The 18184-nt window shown below is 55.3% G+C and overlaps 2 protein-coding genes across 2 annotated transcripts; both read left to right on the top strand.

Annotated features, from left to right (window-relative positions):
• The first annotated feature begins 5612 nt into the window (after positions 1-5612).
• On the top strand, positions 5613-8302 carry NKX2-6 (NK2 homeobox 6). Its single transcript, XM_085559099.1, has 2 exons — positions 5613-5727; positions 7734-8302. The coding sequence occupies exons 1-2, from the start codon at positions 5613-5615 to the stop codon at positions 8300-8302; spliced, it is 684 nt and encodes a 227-aa protein (XP_085415225.1).
• A 2555-nt stretch (positions 8303-10857) lies between these two features.
• NKX3-1 (NK3 homeobox 1) lies at positions 10858-14849 on the top strand. The gene is made up of 2 exons (XM_085559225.1): positions 10858-11272; positions 12552-14849. The coding sequence occupies exons 1-2, from the start codon at positions 10873-10875 to the stop codon at positions 12929-12931; spliced, it is 780 nt and encodes a 259-aa protein (XP_085415351.1). The 5' UTR covers positions 10858-10872; the 3' UTR covers positions 12932-14849.
• Positions 14850-18184: the final 3335 nt, after the last annotated feature.

Below are 18184 nucleotides of genomic sequence, written 5' to 3'. Positions count from 1 at the left end.
AGCTCGGGAAGCATTAAAATCCTGCTTGATTTTCCCCTGGAAAAATAAAAAAAAAAAAAACAGGAATTAGATTTGGCCAGGATCCAAAGGATTGACTGGATGTTCTTTTCTCATCCATGGGTTTTTTTGGTTTTTTTTTTTTTTGCAGTTTCATGACGAAACAAAGGGAAAACCAATTCAGATTTTCCCAGTCCTCACCCTTCCTGCCAGCTTTGGGAGGGAGGGAAGGAAGGAGGAGCGGGATCCCGACACTTCCAAAGGGCTGGGAATGAAATTCGGGACCAGACTTCCCTTCCTGCCTCCCTGGAAGTGAGAAAAATAAAAAGTTGGGGGGAAAATATTCCCACAGAAATGAAGGGCGACAAAAATTCCCACAGAAATGAAGGATAACAAAAATTCCCACAGAAATGAAGGATAACAGAAATTCCCACAGAAGTGAAGGATAACAGAAATTCCCACAGAAATGAAGGATAACAAAAATTCCCACAGAAGTGAAGGATATTGTCTTCGCTGCCGTGATTCAGCTGCTCCGAGCGGGAATACGGAAGGAGTTCAAAAAATAAAAGAAGTGGAGTTGCTAAAAATAGAAATCAGAGTTCAAATCGCCCGGATCCAGAGGCCAGAGGGGATCAGACCATTCCCAGGAGGATCAGACCATTCCCAAGGGATCCAGTCCCTTCCCAAGGGGATCAGACCCTTCCCAAATTCCATCCAGGAGGGATCAGACCCTTCCCAAGGGGATCAGACCCTTCCCAAGGGGCTCAGACCATTCCCAAATGCCATCCAGGGGGTATCAGACCCTTCCCAGGAGGATCAGACCATTCCCAGGGGGATCAGACCATTCCCAAATTCCATCCAGGAGGGATCAGACCCTTCCCAAGGGGATCAGACCATTCCCAAGGGATTCAGTCCCTTCCCAAGGGGATCAGACCCTTCCCAAATGCCATCCAGAAGGGATCAGACCCTTCCCAGGAGGGATCAGACCATTCCCAAGGGGCTCAGACCATTCCCAAATGCCATCCAGGGGGTATCAGACCCTTCCCAGGGGGATCAGACCCTTCCCAAGGGGCTCAGACCATTCCCAAATTCCATCCAGAAGGGATCAGACCCTTCCCAGGAGGGATCAGACCCTTCCCAGGGGGTTCAGACCCTTCCCAAGGGTTTCAGGCCCTTCCCAAGTGCTTCCCAAATCTCTGGGCAGGAGCTTTTGGGCAGGGATGCTCCCGGGGAGTTCCTGGGAAGAAACCCGGGAATTTCCGGGAGATGCAGGCCAAGCTGGAAGGGACCCGCACCTGTCACAGGGTGACGAACTCCAGGGGTTTTATCCCGGTTTTTTTTTTATTCCCAGGAGATCTTTAGCCCGCTGTGTTTTCCCCACGGCTCTTGTGCCATCTGCTGACCGAGCGCTCCGTGTCCCGCAGCCCCGGAGCTCCCCGCTCCCCCTCCGGCACCTCCCGGTTCCTCCCTCCCCTCACCCCTCTCCCACCGCCGGCCCGAATTATCCACGAGGCTTCACCCAAAAAATCCCCTTTAAAACGAACTCGGAGCCTGCTCAGAGCGCTTTGGACCCCGCGGGATTTTGGGATTTTGTCTCCCGTGACGCAGCAAAGCCCCAAAAATCCGCAATTCCCGCTCCCTGCCCCGCTGCTCTTCCCCCGCGGGGCTGCAGGAGCGCTGCGGGGATTTTCCCACCTTTCCAATCCTCAATTTTAGGGATTTGGAGGAAAAGAGAAGCTGCAGATCCCGGCTGGCCAAGCAGAGGGCACTGCTGGCTCACGATTCCTGCCAGGGCTCCGAGTCCATCCCCAAATCCTGGCACAGAAAATCTCTGCGGGAGCAGAAATCGCAGGAGCAGCAGCTGAGAAATCCTGTGTCCCCTTCATCCCCCTGATTCCAACCGGTCCTAAAAAATCCAGGAATAATAAGTTAAAACGTGGGGATAACACCCAGAGGAACGGAGCAGTGATGGAGAGCACTGGGGAAGTGCTCAAAAATGGCAAAACTGGGAGGAAAAGAGATTAAATGGACACAGGAGATGAGAGCCTGGCCCGCTTTGGGGTTCATCCTGACACCCAGCAGGGCAGGGGAGTCACAGAGAGGGTTCTCCACGAAAATGCACTAAAGTTTCATCTTTTAAACCCATGGATTATGAAATGGAAGATATTTTCTTCTTTTTCCCTGCTGATGTGCATTAGAAAACCCTGGCGAGGGAATCTGCTCCCTCTCATCCCCCTGCAGCTCCCATCCTCTCCGCTTCCTCTCTTATTTTGCTGATGGAAAAGGCCAGAAAGCAGCTGGGAGGAAGCAGAGGATGTACAAAACCCTTTCAAGTTGAATTTCAGCTCCCGGAGCATCCCCAAACTCCTCGGAGGAGCTCACGCACATCTCTGCGCTCTCATCCCCGGTGCACCACCTCGCTCATTACTCCCTTTATTTATCAATTCCTAAAATATTTCCATTTTCCCCCCACTTTTGACCGCTTAAAACCCAAAATCTGGCAGGACGGAGGCGCTGGGGGGTTGTTGGCTCTCCTGAGAGGAGGATTCGGGTTTCCAGGGTTTCGGATGCTCCTCCGCCGCCGCAGCTCCTGATGGATGCCAGCGATAGCTCCCGAAATGCGATACCAGCCGCGGCGCCGCTGCCATGGAAATGCTCCCGACCCAGCCCCGAGCGCCTTTCTCCCGGTTTCACCTAACCTGGTTAGGGGGAGCAGTAATGGCCCTGGAGAGCCCAAACCCGATTAAACCCCGGGCACTGATGGGCGCTTGTGATGGATCCTCCCAGGAACTCCCCGGGAGCATCCCTGCCCAAAAAGCTCCTGCCCAGAGATTTGGGAAGCACCTGGGAAGGGTCTGAACCTCCTGGGAAGGGTCTGAACCTCCTGGGAAGGGTCTGAACCCCCTGGGAAGGGCCTGATCCCCCTTGGGAATGGTCTGATCCCCTTGGGAAGGGTCTGAACCCCTTGGGAAGGGTCTGAACCCCCTTGGGAATTGTCTGATCCCCTTGGAAAGGGTCTGAACCCCCTGGGAATGGTCTGATCCCCTTGGAAAGGATCTGAACCCCCTGGGAAGGGTCTGAACCCCCTGGGAATGGTCTGATCCCTTCTGGATGGCACTTGAGAAGGGTCTGATCGCCCTGAGAAGGGTCTGATCCCTCCTGGATGCATTTGGGAATGGTCTCATCCCTCCTGGATGGTACTTGGGAAGGGTTTGATCCCCTTGGGAAGGGTTTGATCCCCTTGGGAAGAGTCTTATCCCTTCGGAATGGCACTTGAGAAGGGTCTGAGACCCCTGGGAATGGTGTGGTCCCTCCTGGGTGGCATTTGGGAATGGTCTGATCCCCTTGGGAAGGGTCTGATCCCCATGGGAAGGGTCTGATCCCCTTGGGAAGGGTCTGATCCCCATGGGAAGGGTCTGATCCCTTTGGGAAGGGTCTGGTCCCCATGGGAAGGGTCTGATCCCTCCTGGATGCATTTGGGAATGGTCTGGTCCCCATGGGAAGGGTTTGATCCCCTTGGGAAGAGTCTGGTCCCCATGGGAAGGGTTTGATCCCCTTGGGAAGGGTCTGATCCTCCTGGATGGTACTTAGGAAGGGTTTGATCCCCTTGGGAAGAGTCTGGTCCCTCCTGGATGGCACTAAGCAAACCCCAAAAAGGCTCCAGGAAGGCTCAGCAGCAGGTTTTGGCCGGGGAGCGCCTGTGAGGTGATTTAGGAGCCCCCCCCCGAGCCTCTGGATGCTCCAGAAGCCGCCTGCCAGCAAGGCAGGGCTGGATGTGACCTGTGGGATGCGCAGGGGGAGGGATGGGGGCGGCCACGCGGCCCCAAAGCCATCCTGGGCCACGAAAATCCATTTTCCATCGCTCAGCCCAGCCGGTGCCTCGTCTGCCCGCGGGTCCCGGGAGCCAAACCCCGCCCGTCCATTAATCCCGGAGTCATTAGGGGCGGATAAAGCCACTTCCCCCAATTCCTTCCTGCTCGTCTCGATCGCAGCCAAGCATTTCACCTTGGCGCCGGCCCCGAGCCGAGGTGTAAAATTACCGCCGCAGCCCCAAACAAACCGGCCAGACGTGGCAATGAATCCCCCGGGCGAGCGGGACGCGCTCCCGGCCTCGTGGAGGGCGTTTGGAGCAGGGAAACTGAGGCAGGGCAGCTCGGGCAGGGCTGGAGGATCCAGCCTGAGGAGCTGCAGCCTCGTTCTGAGAGGTTTGGGGGGTGGGTTGAGGGTGAAATAACACAAGCGTGGGGGGAAAAATGGGGGAAATGGCAAAAAAAAAGGCTAAAAATGGCAGAAAAAAAAAAAAGAAGGAGAGGCAAAAAGAGACAAAAAATAAAAAATAAAAAAAACCGGAAAGAAAGGTCAAAACAAGGCAAAAAAAGGCATCTCAGAGGAGAGTGTAAGAGGAGAGAAATCACCGGGCAGGGCCTGGGCGTCCCTCAGCGAAGGGATTCAGAAGATGCTGAGGGGATGCTGAGCCCTGAGCCTGCAAACCTGGGGAGGTGAGCTCGGCGATTCCCGTGATGTGTCCGGCCAAAATTCCCACTTTACACGGGGAAACGGGAATCACGGAATCACAGAAAGGTTGGAAAACTTGGAAAACCCCTTCGGTAAGAGCCCATGAGCAGGGATGTGCCGTGGCTGCGAGCCGAACCCCCGGAGCCAGAGGCTGGGACTGACCCCGGCTCTTTCCCAGGAATTAGGAGCGACGCGTGGGGGGCTCTGAGCACTTTTCTCGCCGAGCCACCGTATTTATTTTCCCTCTTTTGCAGCCCCTCGCTTCCTCGCCTGCTTTGGGGCCGTTTATTTATTCAGCCTCCCCTCCCGGCCGCTTTCGGTGGGGCCGGAGGCACCGGCGCAGCGCGGCCGCGGCGAGCGCGGCTCTGTCAGGGCTATCAGCGAACACCAGCCCCGAGCCCGGCCAGGAATTTTAATTGAAATCGCCGCTCCCTGCGCTCAGATAAGGCCCAGCATCGCCCCACGGCCCGAGGGGCTCCCCCAGGACCTCCCCCGCTGTCCCACGGCGTGCCAGGACCCGACCCCGCTGCCCAAATTCATGGGGGTACCTTCGCCCCTCTCCATGCCCTGGAAAAGCTCTGCTAGCTCAGCCGAGGAAGCGCTGGGACAAACTGGGACAAACTGGGACAAACTGGGACAAACTGGGAGGGAACTGGGGCCCGAAGCTGTCCCACGTCCCCGTCCCAGCGTCCCCCCCCCTCCCGCAGGAGCTTGGTGGTCCGCGCTCCTTATCAGCGCTTATCTGCCGGAGCCGCTCGCTAATGCGACCTTAATGGAGCTCAAATGGACTGGATTTGTTTTATTGCGGCTCAGCCCAAAGCCCGGCACCCCCTGCCCCCCTCCCTGCGCTCCTTCCCGCTTCCCTTGTTTTGGAAACACGCAGGGAAGGGGCTGCTCCTTCCTCGCGGCTCAGGGGGCAGCGCATGGGGAGCCGGAGCACCCCGGGCGGCAGGGAGAGCCCTCCCGGCACTGTCCCTCCATCCCCTCCGTCCCCTCCATCCCCGGACCCCCGGGGACCCCCCCCGGGCCGGGGGCGCTCCGTGGCTCGGGGCCGGCGGCGCTCGGTGGCCGCGGCAGCCCCGCGCCCCCCGCGCCCGGAGATGCTGCCCACGCCCTTCTCGGTGAGGCACATCCTCAGCCTGGAGGCTCCCGGGGGTCCCCGAGCCGCCCCCCCGGCCCGAGCCGCCCGCAGCCCCGCCGGGCAGGACGAGCCGCGGCCGCGTAAGTGCCCGCGGGACCCCGCGGAGACGGGCGCAGGAAGCACCGGGGGGACCCCGCGGAGCCGCTCGCGTTCCCCCGGCGCGGATCCCGAGGGCAGCGCGGCATCCTCGCACCCGCCGGTGCCGGTGGTTCTCCTTTTTCCTCCCTTTTCCCTTTTCCCACTGTTTTTTATCCCCTGGTTTGGAGCATTTTCGGGCATCCCCGCGCATCCCCCGAGCATCCCCCGCGCATCCCCCGCGCATCCCCGCTGCTCCGGCTGCCCTGGGGGAAACGGGCCGATCCGGGGGTGGATGGGGCTGGGGGTGGATTTGGGATTTCGAGGGGTTTTCCCTGCCCGAGGTCACCCATCGCCACCCCTTTCGATGGCACCGCGGTGTCGCGCTCCGTGAGCTGGCCCCGCTGGGGACACGCCCGGGCCCGGGAGCGCCGAGGATCCCCGAGGGGGGATCGGAGCTTCTGCCCGCAGCAAAAAATCCCAAAAATTTCCTCTGCTCCCGTTTCCCCGAGGCCCGGCGGCGGCAGAGCGCGGAAAGCAGCGGGGGCAGAGCGGGAGCACTGGGCAGACTGGGACAGGGACAGGGACAGGGACAGGGACAGGGATGGGACAGGGACAGGGACAGGGACAGGGACAGGGACAGGGACAGGGACAGGGACAGGGACAGGGACAGGGACAGGGACAGGGATGGGACAGGGACAGGGAAAGGGACAGGGACAGGGATGGGACAGGGACAGGGACAGGGACAGGGACAGGGATGGGACAGGGACAGGGACAGGGACAGGGACAGGGACAGGGACAAGGGACAGGGACAGGGACAGGGACAGGGACAGGGATGGGACAGGGACAGGGACAGGGACAGGGATGGGACAGGGATGGGACAGGGACAGGGATGGGACAGGGATGGGACAGGGGAGGATTCTGTCCCCTTCACCCCTTCCACCATCCAGCACCCCTGGAACTCCCAAATTCCCTGCCGAGGTATCCCAGAGCATCCCAGCCGGAGCTGGACCTGATCCCGGCTGCTGCTCTGCCGCGCAAATCCCCAGCAAATCAGAAATCCCCCAAAGCAGCGACTCAGAATTAATGATTTTCCCTCCTCCGCTCCTTCGGAGTTTTGTTTTGTTTTGTTTTGTTGGTTTTTTGCTGGTGGTTTTGGTGGGTTTTTTTTTTTTTTTTCCGAAATTCAGACAAATGTGGGATTCTCCTTTCCTGGAGCTGGAGGCAGATCCTGCCGGAGGTCTGGATTCCACAGCAGAATGGTGGGAAAAGGGGATTTCGGGGTCTGGAATACTCGAACCTGCTGTGTGCCCGCCTTTCTTTGTGTCTCTCGGACAACGGTGGCAAAACATCATTAGGAGAGGGAAGAAAAAAAAAAAAAAAAGGATTTTATTGAATTCTCAATAAATATCACGGGGAAATTCATATTAAATTTATCAAGTATCAGACTTTACAAACTGTCAGCCCTACTCCATCCTATTCCCAAGGGGTGCCATTCCCGATTTGATTACTGCCTCTCGCTGGGATCAGACCTGGATTTGGGACTGACTTTGCTTTATTTTTGCCATTCCCCATTCCATTTGATCCCTCCCTCTCTCCGGGATCAGAGCTGGATTTGGGGCTGACTTTGCTTTATTTTTGCCATTCCCCATTTGATCCCTCCCTCTCGCTGGGATCAGAGCTGAATTTGGGACTGACTTTGCTTTATTTTTGCCATTCCCCATTCCATTTGATCCCTCCCTTTCTCCGGGAACAGAGATGGATTTGGGGCTGACTTCTCTTTATTTTTCTTTATTTTATTTTTCTTTATTTTTCTTTATTTTTCTTTACTTTTCTTTATTTTTCTTTATTTTTGCCATTCCCCATTTGATCCCTCCCTCTCTCCGGGATCAGAGCTGGATTTGGGGCTGACTTTGCTTTACTTTTGCCATTCCCCATTTGATCCCTCCCTCTCGCTGAGATCAGAGCTGGATTTAGGGCTGACCCCGCTTTATTTTTCCCCCTGCGGCAGGAAAACCTCTGCTCGCCCGGAGCTTTGAGGCCGAGGCGAAGCCGGGGGAGCCCGGCCGGGCTCCGGGGCCGCGGCGGCGGCCGCGCGTTCTGTTCTCGCAGGCTCAGCTGCTGGAGCTGGAGCGGCGCTTCCAGCGGCAGAAATACCTGTCGGGGCCCGAGCGGGAGCAGCTGGCGGGGCTCCTGCAGCTCAGCCCCACGCAGGTGAAGATCTGGTTCCAGAACCGGCGCTACAAGAGCAAGAGGCAGCGGCCGGAGCGGTGCCCGGCGCCGCCCGCGCCGCCGCCGCGCCGGGTGCCGGTGCCGGTGCTGGTGCGGGACGGCAAACCCTGCCTGGGGGGCTCCCGGCCCTTGCCGGCAATTCCTCCTCGAGGGATTGCTCCTCGTGGCATTGCTCCCTGCGCGGTTCCTCCCGCTGGAATTCCAGGCGCTTTTCCCCGCGGCTCCTTCCGCGGCGGCGGCGCTCTGGGGTACCCCGGGGTGCGCCCGGCTGGCACCGCCGGCCGTGCCCAGCGCCAGCCGCCGGCTCCGCCTGCGGGAATCGGCGCGGGGAGCCGGGGCTGAGCGGCGAAAAGGCGCCGGGGGAGCTCCGCTGCTCCAGAGCCCGGCCCCGACCGGACAGGAGCGAAGCCGAGGGATTGCTGCCGGCCCGGGGAGCGGAACGACCCCGGGGACGCTGCCCCACAGCGCGGAGACTTTGGGCACGCGACAATTAGAAATGATCGATTGTGAAGCACAATCATCTGGAGTCTGGCCCTTCCCGTCCCGAGGGATTTGCTCCCCCAGGATGCCACCCGGACATTGCTTTTCCTTCCTCGGGATAACTGGAAAATAAGAGCCGTGCACATCCCTGCGCTTTTTTAAATGGACAATATTTAATGCTTTGTGTTCATGTGTTTTCTAGATTTATTTCTAAAGTTTAGAAATTTTATTTCTAGATTTGTTTTTCTTAATGACTCCCAACACAGGTATCGATTTCTGCCTTTATTATTAATATGGTTGTTACTATGATTATTATTATTATTATTATTTGCAAATAAAAACTGATCGGTGAAATCGTGTTTTCGCTCTCTTGTCATTTCTCACTTTGTGTTTTGAATTTTACCACAGGGAATTCCTTTTCCCTGCAGTTCCACGGGGAATTCCTTTTCCCTTCAATTCTACAGGGAATCCCTTTTACTGCGGTTCCACAGGGGTTTTCCCTTTCCCTGCAATTCCACAGGGAATCCCTTTCCCTACAATTCCACAGATATTTTCTCTTTTCCTGCAGTTCCACAGGGGTTTTCCCTTTCCCTGCAATTCCACAGGGAATTCCCTTTTCCCTTCAATTCCACAGGGAATTCCTTTTCCCTTCAATTCCACAGGGAATTCCTTTTCCCTGCAATTCCACAAAGAATTCCCTTTTCCCTGCAATTCCACAGGGCATTCCTTTCCCCTGCAGTTCCTCAGGGATTTTCCCTTTTCCTGCAGTTCCTCAGGGATTTTCCCTTTTCCCCGCGCTGGGAATTGCTGCTGGCACTGGGAATTCCTCTGGGATCACCTGGAATCCCGACCAACACCGGGAGATTTCCTTGGAGGTTCAGCCACAAACCGCGGCAAATCCCAGGAAACTCCCCCAAATTAAGGCAGAAATCAAGGAGGGAAATTGCTTCCCTCAGGAAAAAACGCCTGGAAATGGGAATCGTGAGAGCTGGAGGAGCTCCGGGACGGGATTGTTGGGATTGCCCAGGGCAGGGCCGGGATTTGGACTCGCTCATCCCCGCGGGTCCCTTCCAGCTCAGACTATTCCAAATTCCTTCATAACTCTTCCCAAATTCCCTAAAACCAGGCAGAGCCTTTGGAGCTGCTGAGTTTTCCAAGCGCTCCGTGAGTTTGGGAGGGGGATAATTCCCAAACCAGAGGCTGCAGAAGGAAAAAAGGCTGGAAAATCCGAGTTTGGGGCACGTTTGCACAACCGGCTGGCGGCTTGAGGCGGCTGTAACCAAACACCTCCTGAAAAATCAACAAAGTCCGCAGGGGATTTGAGGGAAATCTTTTGTTTCCCTTTTTAAGGGTAAAAAAAAACCCAACAGGCCCGGGTTTAGCGGCTGGAGGGGCTGGGTTTGGGAATAAAAGAAGGGATCAGTGCTGATATTCCAGCAGGAAAAGGGGTTTGGAGGCAGCAGAGCTGGAGGAGGTCCCTGAGAAATTCGTATTTAGAGATTTATTTCAATATAAAACGCCCGCAATTCCCGGGGATTCTGCTCATGAGCATCACCAGAGCTCCCACGGGATCTTCCTCAGGAGGTGGATTTGCCTTGGGATGGCACAGGGTGAATTTTTAATCCCGTGTTCCCCACATCTGGGGGTCCCGAGGCTGATTTTTTCCCCTTTTTGGGGTTGTTTTCCAAACAGAAACTCTGGAAGAACAACCACAAATGAATCCGGTCCTCAGGAGAGGATTTGTTCTAGCAGGCAGCTCCCTTCGTGGTTTTTCTTGGATTTGGGAAGGTTTTGCTCCTTTTGGGTGTTGTAAAAGGTGTTCAGGCTTCTTAATGAATTGAGGAATTAGTCTGAGGGTCAGGCTGAAACCTTCAGCTTTTTCCATGCCAGAATTTGCCTCTGGAGCTGCTCTCCCCGGCTTTAAAATCATCCCCAAGCTCTCGTGGGAGCCGCTGACAAAAACCTCTTTGACATTTTCCCGTTTTCAGAGTGCATCAAAGTGCAGCCGTTTGAGGAAGACCCTCAAAATAAATTTAAACCCACCCAAACATTTTCTTTTTCCGCTTTCCCTTCTGAAAGCAGCGTTTTCCCGAAGAGCCCAGGGCTGGAAATCGCCCCCATAAGCGAAGGGAAGCAGGGCTGGCACTGGGGCGCTGCATGCACAACATCCTCCAAGGATGCTCTCCCCAAAAACAACCCGGCGTGGACGCATTTTGATCCCAAAATTCTCTCCCGTCTCCAGCTCCGGGGTGGGATCCGTGAGCAAAGGAAGCGAGGGAGGCGCTGAGGGGCGGCGGTGACCCCCAGATCCCCGGGAGGGACGCCCCGAGCAGCCGGGACGGGGCGGCGGCCCCAGGGCCGGCGGGAGCCAAGGGCGTGAACCGGGCCCGGCGCTCCAATCAGCCCCGGGAGGTTTGGCCCGGGCCGGATAAATGCGGGGCCGGGCCGGGCGGGGATGCAGCGAGCCGCGGGCAGCGGCAGGAGCGGGGCATGAGCGGCGGGGCGCGGCCCGCAGCCCCCCGGCCATGAGCGGCTCCCCCGGGGCAGACCCGCAGCCCCGGGCCGGCCCCGCCAGGCCCCGCGCGTCCTTCCTCATCCAGGACATCCTCTGCGATGCGCCCGAGAGCCCCGGGAATGCGGGGCTGGGAGCGGGCAGCCGGGAGAGCCCCGGGAATGCGGGGCTGGGAGCGGGCAGCCGGGAGAGCCCCGGGAATGCGGGGCTGGGAGCGGGCAGCCCGGAGAGCCCCGGGAATGCCGGGCTGGGAGCGGGAGCGACCCCCGGGGGTCCCCGGAGCTCCGGAGCCGCGGGGACAGCGCAGGGACCCCACACAGGTAACGGGAGCGGGCGGGAGACGGCGGAGCGGCCGCACCGGGGCGGGGATGGAGCGGGAGGGAGCGGGAAGGGAGCGGGGATAGAGACGGGATGGAGCGGGGATAGAGACGGGATGGAGCGGGGATAGAGACGGGATGGAGCGGGGAGGGAGCGGGGAGGGAGCGGGGATGGAGCGGGAAGGGAGCGGGGATGGAGTGGGGATGGATCAGGGATGGAGCGGGAAGGGAGCGGGGACGGAGCGGGGATGGAGCGGGGATGGAGCCGGGGATGGAGCCGGGGATGGAGCCGGGGATGGAGCGGGGATGGAGCGGGAAGGGAGCGGGAAGGGAGCGGGGATAGAGACGGGATGGAGCCGGGATGGATCAGGGATGGAGCGGGGATGGAGCCGGGATGGAGCCGGGATGGAGCGGGAAGGGAGCGGGGAGGGAGCGGGAAGGGAGGGGGATGGATCAGGGATGGAGCGGGAAGGGAGCCGGGATGGAGCGGGAAGGGAGCAGGGATGGAGCGGGAAGGGAGCAGGGATGGAGCGGGGATGGATCGGGAAATTTATCGGGAACGGATCACAGATGGATCGGGAAGTGATCAGGAGTTCATCGGGAATGGATCAGGGATGGATGAGAGATTGATCAGGAATGGACTGGGATGGATCAGGGATGGATTGAGAAATTATTTGGAATAATCAGGGCTGGGATGGATTGGGAATAGATCAGGGCTGGATCAGGGATGGAGCGGGGATGGATCAGGGATGGAGCGGGGATGGAGCAGGGATGGAGCAGGGATGGATGAGGGATGGATTGGGAAATGATTGGGAATGGATCGGGAATGGATCAGGGATGGATCAAGAATGGATCAGGAAAGTCTGTGCTTGGTTTGAGGAATGGATCAGGGACTGATCAGAAATTGATTGGGAATGGAACGGGAAATTATCTGGAATGGATTAGGGATGGATCAGGAATGTCTGAGTTTGGGTCAGGGATGGATCAGGGATGGATCAGGGATGGATCAGGAATGTCTGAGCTTGGGTCAGGGATGGATCAGGAGTTCTGAGCTTGGGTCAGGGATGTTTCTCCAAGTGGGGATTTTTATCCAGGTGGAGATTTTCGTCCAGGTGGGAATGTTTATCCAGGTGGGGATTTTAGGCCAGATGGAGATTTTTGTCCAGGTGGGAATTTTTATCCCAGTGGGATTTTTATCCAAGTGGGGGTATTTCTCCATGTGGAGGTTTTTATCCAGGCGGGGATTTTCCCAAGCGCTTCTTTCCCACTTTTTCCCCGGCAGACGCCCCGGCGGAGCCGTTCGTGCCCGAGCGTTCCCCCGTGGCCGCGCGGCCTCCCCGGCAGGGCAAACGCTCCCGAGCCGCCTTTTCGCACAGCCAGGTGATCGAACTGGAGCGCAAATTCAGCCACCAGAAATACCTGTCAGCCCCGGAGCGAGCGCACCTGGCCCGGCACCTGCAGCTCACCGAGACCCAGGTGAAGATCTGGTTCCAGAACAGGAGGTACAAGACCAAGAGGAAACAGGCGGTGGCCGGGATGAGCCGCTCGGACTCGCGGCAGGAAGCGCCAGAATTCCCGGGAATGTCGCTGCTGGCGCTCAGGGGCGCCTGGCCCTACCTGCCCTGCCTCTACTATGTCCATTCCTGGAGCCCTTCCTGGTAGAAATGGATTTTTTGGGTGGAAAAGATCTGGTTGTAACTTCAGTCCAAGGGGAGGGATTGCAGTGACAGCCTTTCATAGCGGTAGAGAATGCTGTCCAAAGAAAAACAAAAGTTTTGGTTGCACTTAATTCGGTTTTTGATGGCAATGCTCTGGGAATTCCCAGGGATCTGTGGCTCTCCATGCCTGGAAGTGCCCAAATCCAGGCTGGAGCTGAGGGTGCTTGGCCCTACCTGCCCTGCCTCTACTACGTCCATTCCTGGAGCCCCTCCTGGTAGAAATGGATTTTTTGGGTGGAAAAGGTCTGGTTGTAACTTCAGTCCAAGGGGAGGGATTGCAGTGACAGCATCTTGTAGCAGCAGCGTGAAATTTCTCGCCATTAACGCTGAAATAACTGAAAAAAAAATTAATTTCAGTGCTCTGGGAATTCCCAGGGAATCCGTGGCTGCTCCATGCCTGGAAGTGCCCAAATCCAGGCTGGAGCTGAGGGTGCTTGGCCCTACCTGCCCTGCCTCTACATCAATTCTTGGAGCCCCTCCTGGTAGAAATGGATTTTTTGGGTGGAAAGATCTGAAAGATTTGGGTTTTCCTTCAATGCAGAGGGGAGGGATTGCAGTGACAGCCTTTTGTAGTGGTAAAGAATGCTGTCCAAAGAAAAACAAAAAATTTGGTTGCACTTAATTCAGTTTTTGATGGCAATGCTCTGGGAATTCCCAGGAATCCATGACTGCTCCATGCCTGGAAGTGCCCAAATCCAGGCTGGACAGGGCTGGGAGCCCCTCCTGGTAGAAACCACATTTTTAGGTGGAAAATATAATTTTTTTTCCCTAAATTTGGGGTGGTTTAACTCTGTGTTGCTCTTCCTTAGGCGGGATTTTCAGCGGCAGCACAAACCTCTGTGGCCACCAACACTGAAATAACCAAAAGAAGCCAAAAATTTTAATAACAATTAATTCAGTGTTTGATTGCAATGTTCTGGGAATTCCCAGGGAATCCGTGGCTGCTCCATGCCTGGAAGTGCCCAAATCCAGGCTGGAGCTGAGGGTGCCTGGCCCTACCTGCCCTGGGGAATCCCTGGAGCTCCTCCTGGTAAAAACTGCTTTTTTGGGATGAAAATCCCCAGTTTTTCCTTAATTTCAGAGCAGAGGGATTGGCAGTAGTGGCAGCTCAAAGTTTGATCCTCACTAACACTGAAATAACTAAAAATAAGCCAAACATTTTAATAACAATTAATTCAGTGTTTGATTGCAATGCTCTGAGAATTCCCAGGAATCCATGACTGCTCCATGCCTGGAAGTGCCCAAATCCAGGCTGGACAGGGCTTGGAGCCCCTCCTGGTAGAAACCACATTTTTAGGTGGAAAATATCATTTTTTCCCTAAATTTGGGGTGGTTTAACTCTGTTGCTCTTCCTAGAGGAGATTGGGGCGGGATTTTCAGCGGCAGCACAAACCTCTGTGACCACCAACACTGAAATAACCAGAAAAAAAAACCAAACCAACGTTTTAATTCCACTTAATTCAGGGTTGGATGGCAACTCCCTGGGAATCCGCAGGGACTCGGGGCTGCCCCGTCCCTGGCAGTGCCACCCGGAGGTGGCCCGGGTGCCACCCGCGAGGGACAATGGGGCAGTGACAGACGAGCTTTGCATATCCGGGTGCTGGCAAAGCGGCAGCGGCTCCAGGGCTCCACCTAAAACTGTATTTTTCCAAGGGAAATCACCCCGGAATTCCATGGAATTCCCAGCGCTGGGTCACCACAACAGCAGCAGGAAGATCCCAACGGGTCGTTTTTAGGGGGGAAAAAAAATCCCATTTGCGCTCGCAGAACAGCAAAAATGTAACATTTTAAAATCGAATTGCACTTAAAGTGTGACCAGTTCCATGGGAAAAGTGTGGGAATAAAGGCGATTTCCTTTATTATTTCCTTTTTACACTAGACATGAAGGAATATTTTCCGAAATATTTCCTGAATATTAATTGAAATATTTCCTGAATACTTCCTTCCATATTTCCTGGATGCTTCCTTAAATGAATTTGAATGGGTTTTCTCAGCTGGAAATGCATTTTGGCAGCTGGAGTGGCTCAGCAAAGCAAAAATCCACCGAGGTTCCTTCCCTGGGAAGCTCCGGGAATGTTCCTCTGATTCCTGCTCTTCCCACGAAAATCCCTCTTGGAGCAGGGAAACGCAGCCAACAAAGAACGGGAAGGAACTGCCCGGATTTTCCCTTTTTCCACAGGATTTTTGGGGATTTCTGCCCGGATTTCCCCCTTTTTCCACAGGATTTTTGGGGATTTCTGCCCGGATTTCCCCTTTTTCCACAGGATTTTTGGGGATTTCTGCCCGGATTTCCCTCTTTTTCCACGTGATTTTTGGGGCGGATTTTCCCTTTTTTTTCACAGGACTTTTTGGGATTTCTGCCCGGATTTCCCCCTTTTTCCACGGGATTTTTTTGGCGGATTTCCCCCTTTTTCCACGGGATTTTTTTTGGGCGGTTTTTCCCCTTTTTTTCACAGGACTTTTTGGGATTTCTGCCCGGATTTCCCCCCTTTTTTCACGGGATTTTTTTGGGATTTCTCTTTTTCCTGGTGAATCGTGCGCTCCCACGCAGAGGAGGCAAAAATTCCAGGGGTGAAATTCCAGGGGAAGGGAGGGCAGGGAGTGGAGGACACGCGGGCTCAGGAGCTGGGAAGTTTTCTCTCGCTATCAGAATTTCTGGATAAATCAGAACTTTTGGAGGCCGAGCCGCGGCTTTGGGATTGTCTCAAAATAAAAAGTAACTTTTGCTATCGGGCAGTGCCGGGATGGCGGATTCCAGAGGCAGGGAAGGACGGACGGACATCTCCTCCCGGCTCGGGAACAGCAGAAACCGCTGCATGTTTGTTAATTAATTCAATTAACTGAGCTGGGAGCGCCTCTGCCCGAACCGCGCGCCTTTCGCTCCCCGAGCTTAGCTAAACCCGGCTCGGACATCGAGTTTAACTAAACCCGGCTTGGACATCGAGTTTAACTAAACCCGGCTCGGACACCGAACTTAACTAAACCCGGCTCGGACACCGAGTTTAACTAAACCCGGCACAGACACCGAGCTTAACTAAACCCGGCTCGGACACCGAGCTTAACTAAAACCGACACAGACACCGAGTTTAGCTAAACCCGGCACAAACCCGGGCACAGACACCGAGCTTAACTAAACCCGGCTCAAACTCGGGCTCTGACACCGAGCTTAACTAAAACCGGTTCGGACAGGCACCAAGTTTAACTAAACCCGGCTCAAACACCGAGTTTAGCTAAACCTGGCTCGGACACCCAGCTTAACTAAACCCGGCACAGACACCGAGCTTAACTAAACCCGGCTTGGACATCGAGTTTAGCTAAACCCGGCACAGACACCGAGCTTAACTAAACCCGCTCGGACACCGAGTTTAGCTAAACCCGGCACGGACACCGAGCTTAACTAAACCCGGCTCTGACACCGAGTTTAGCTAAACCCGGCACAGACACCGAGCTTAACTAAACCCGGCTCTGACACCGAGTTTAGCTAAACCCGGCACAGACACCGAGTTTAGCTAAACCCGGCTCGGACACCGAGTTTAACTAAACCCGGCACAGACACCGAGCTTAACTAAACCCGGCTCGGACACCGAGTTTAGCTAAACCCGGCTCGGACATCGAGCTTAACTAAACCCGGCACAGACACCGAGCTTAGCTAAACCCGGCACAGACACCGAGCTTAACTAAACCCGGCTCAAACTCGGGCTCTGACACCGAGCTTAACTAAAACCGGTTCGGACAGGCACCAAGTTTAACTAAACCCGGCTCAAACACCGAGTTTAGCTAAACCCGGCTCGGAGCATCCCGCACTGCACGGGCTGGGCTGGGAATGTTCCACTGGGAGGGACCGGGCTGGGCTGGGAAAAGGGGATTGAGCTGGGAATGAGATCTGAGCTGGAAATTAAATCTAAACTGAGAATTAAATCTAAACTAGAAATGAGATCTGAACTGAAAATCAGAACTAAGCTGGAAATGAGATCTAAACTGGAAATGAGATCTGAGCTGGCAATGAGATCTGAACTGGAAAATAAACTGAAAATGAAATCTAAACTGGAAATGAAATCTAAACTGGAAATGAGATCCAAAATAGAAATTAGATTTAAACAGGAAAAATCGAAACTGAAAATAAAACTAAACTAAAATTGAGGTCTAAACTGGAAATGAGATCTAAACTGACAATTAAATCTAAACCGAAAATGAGATCTAAACTAAAAATGGGGCCGAAACTGAAAATAAAATCTGAACTGAAAATGAGACCTAAACTAAAAATTAGATCAAAACTGAAAATGAGATCTAAATTCAAAATGAGCTCTAAACTGAATTTCTGGGTGCTCCTTTGGGGAAATGTCCCTGTCTCAGCTGATTTTTTTTTTTTGCTGCTCAGGGTTTCCAACCCCAAATCTCCTCCTCTGCCCCAGATCCCAAAATCTTCCCCAAATCCCGCAGTTCTGCTCCCCCAAATCCCGCAGTTCCTCTTCCCCAAATCCCGCAGTTCTGCCTCCCCAAATCCCACAGTTCCACTTCCCCAAATCCCACAGTTCTGCTCCCCCAAATCCCGCAGTTCCGCCTCCCCAAATCCTGGAGTTCTGCCTCCCCAAATCCCGGAGTTCTGCTTCCCCAAATCCCACAGTTCTGCTCCCCCAAATCCCGCAGTTCCGCCTCCCCAAATCCCGCAGTTCTGCTTCCCCAAATCCCACAGTTCTGCTCCCCAAAATCCCGCAGTTCTGCTCCCCCAAATCCCGCAGTTCTGCTCCCCCAAATCCTGGAGTTCTGCCTCCCCCAAATCCCGCAGTTCTGCTTTTCTCCCTGGTTCCGGTCCCTCTCCCTCCGCTCCAGGATCCTTTGGAATAAAACCGCAGGACCTGAGCAAAGAACGAGCGAGGGGTTTGTCCTGGATTTGGGGTTTTGGTCCAGGATTTGGGGTTTTGGTCCAGGATTTGGGGTTTTGGTCCAGGATTTGGGGTTTTGGTCCAGGATTTGGGGTTTTGGTCCAGGATTTGGGGTTTTGGTCCAGGATTTGGGGTTTTGGTCCAGGATTTGGGGTTTCTGTCCCAGGTTTGTGGTTTTGGTCCTGGATTTGGGCTTTTGTCCCAGGTTTGGGGTTTTTCTCCTGGCTTTGGGGTTCTTTCCATCCCTGTTCATCCTGTGAGTGACCTTGAGTGTCTCAGCAGCACCAAAAACTGGGACACAACTCCTTGGAGTG

This window comes from Lonchura striata, chromosome 22 (genome assembly GCF_050655825.1).
Source record: "Lonchura striata isolate lonStrDom1 chromosome 22, ASM5065582v1, whole genome shotgun sequence".
NCBI lineage: Eukaryota > Metazoa > Chordata > Aves > Passeriformes > Estrildidae > Lonchura > Lonchura striata.
Note: the sequence above shows the minus strand (reverse complement) of the source record. Positions and strands in the feature narration are given on the sequence as shown.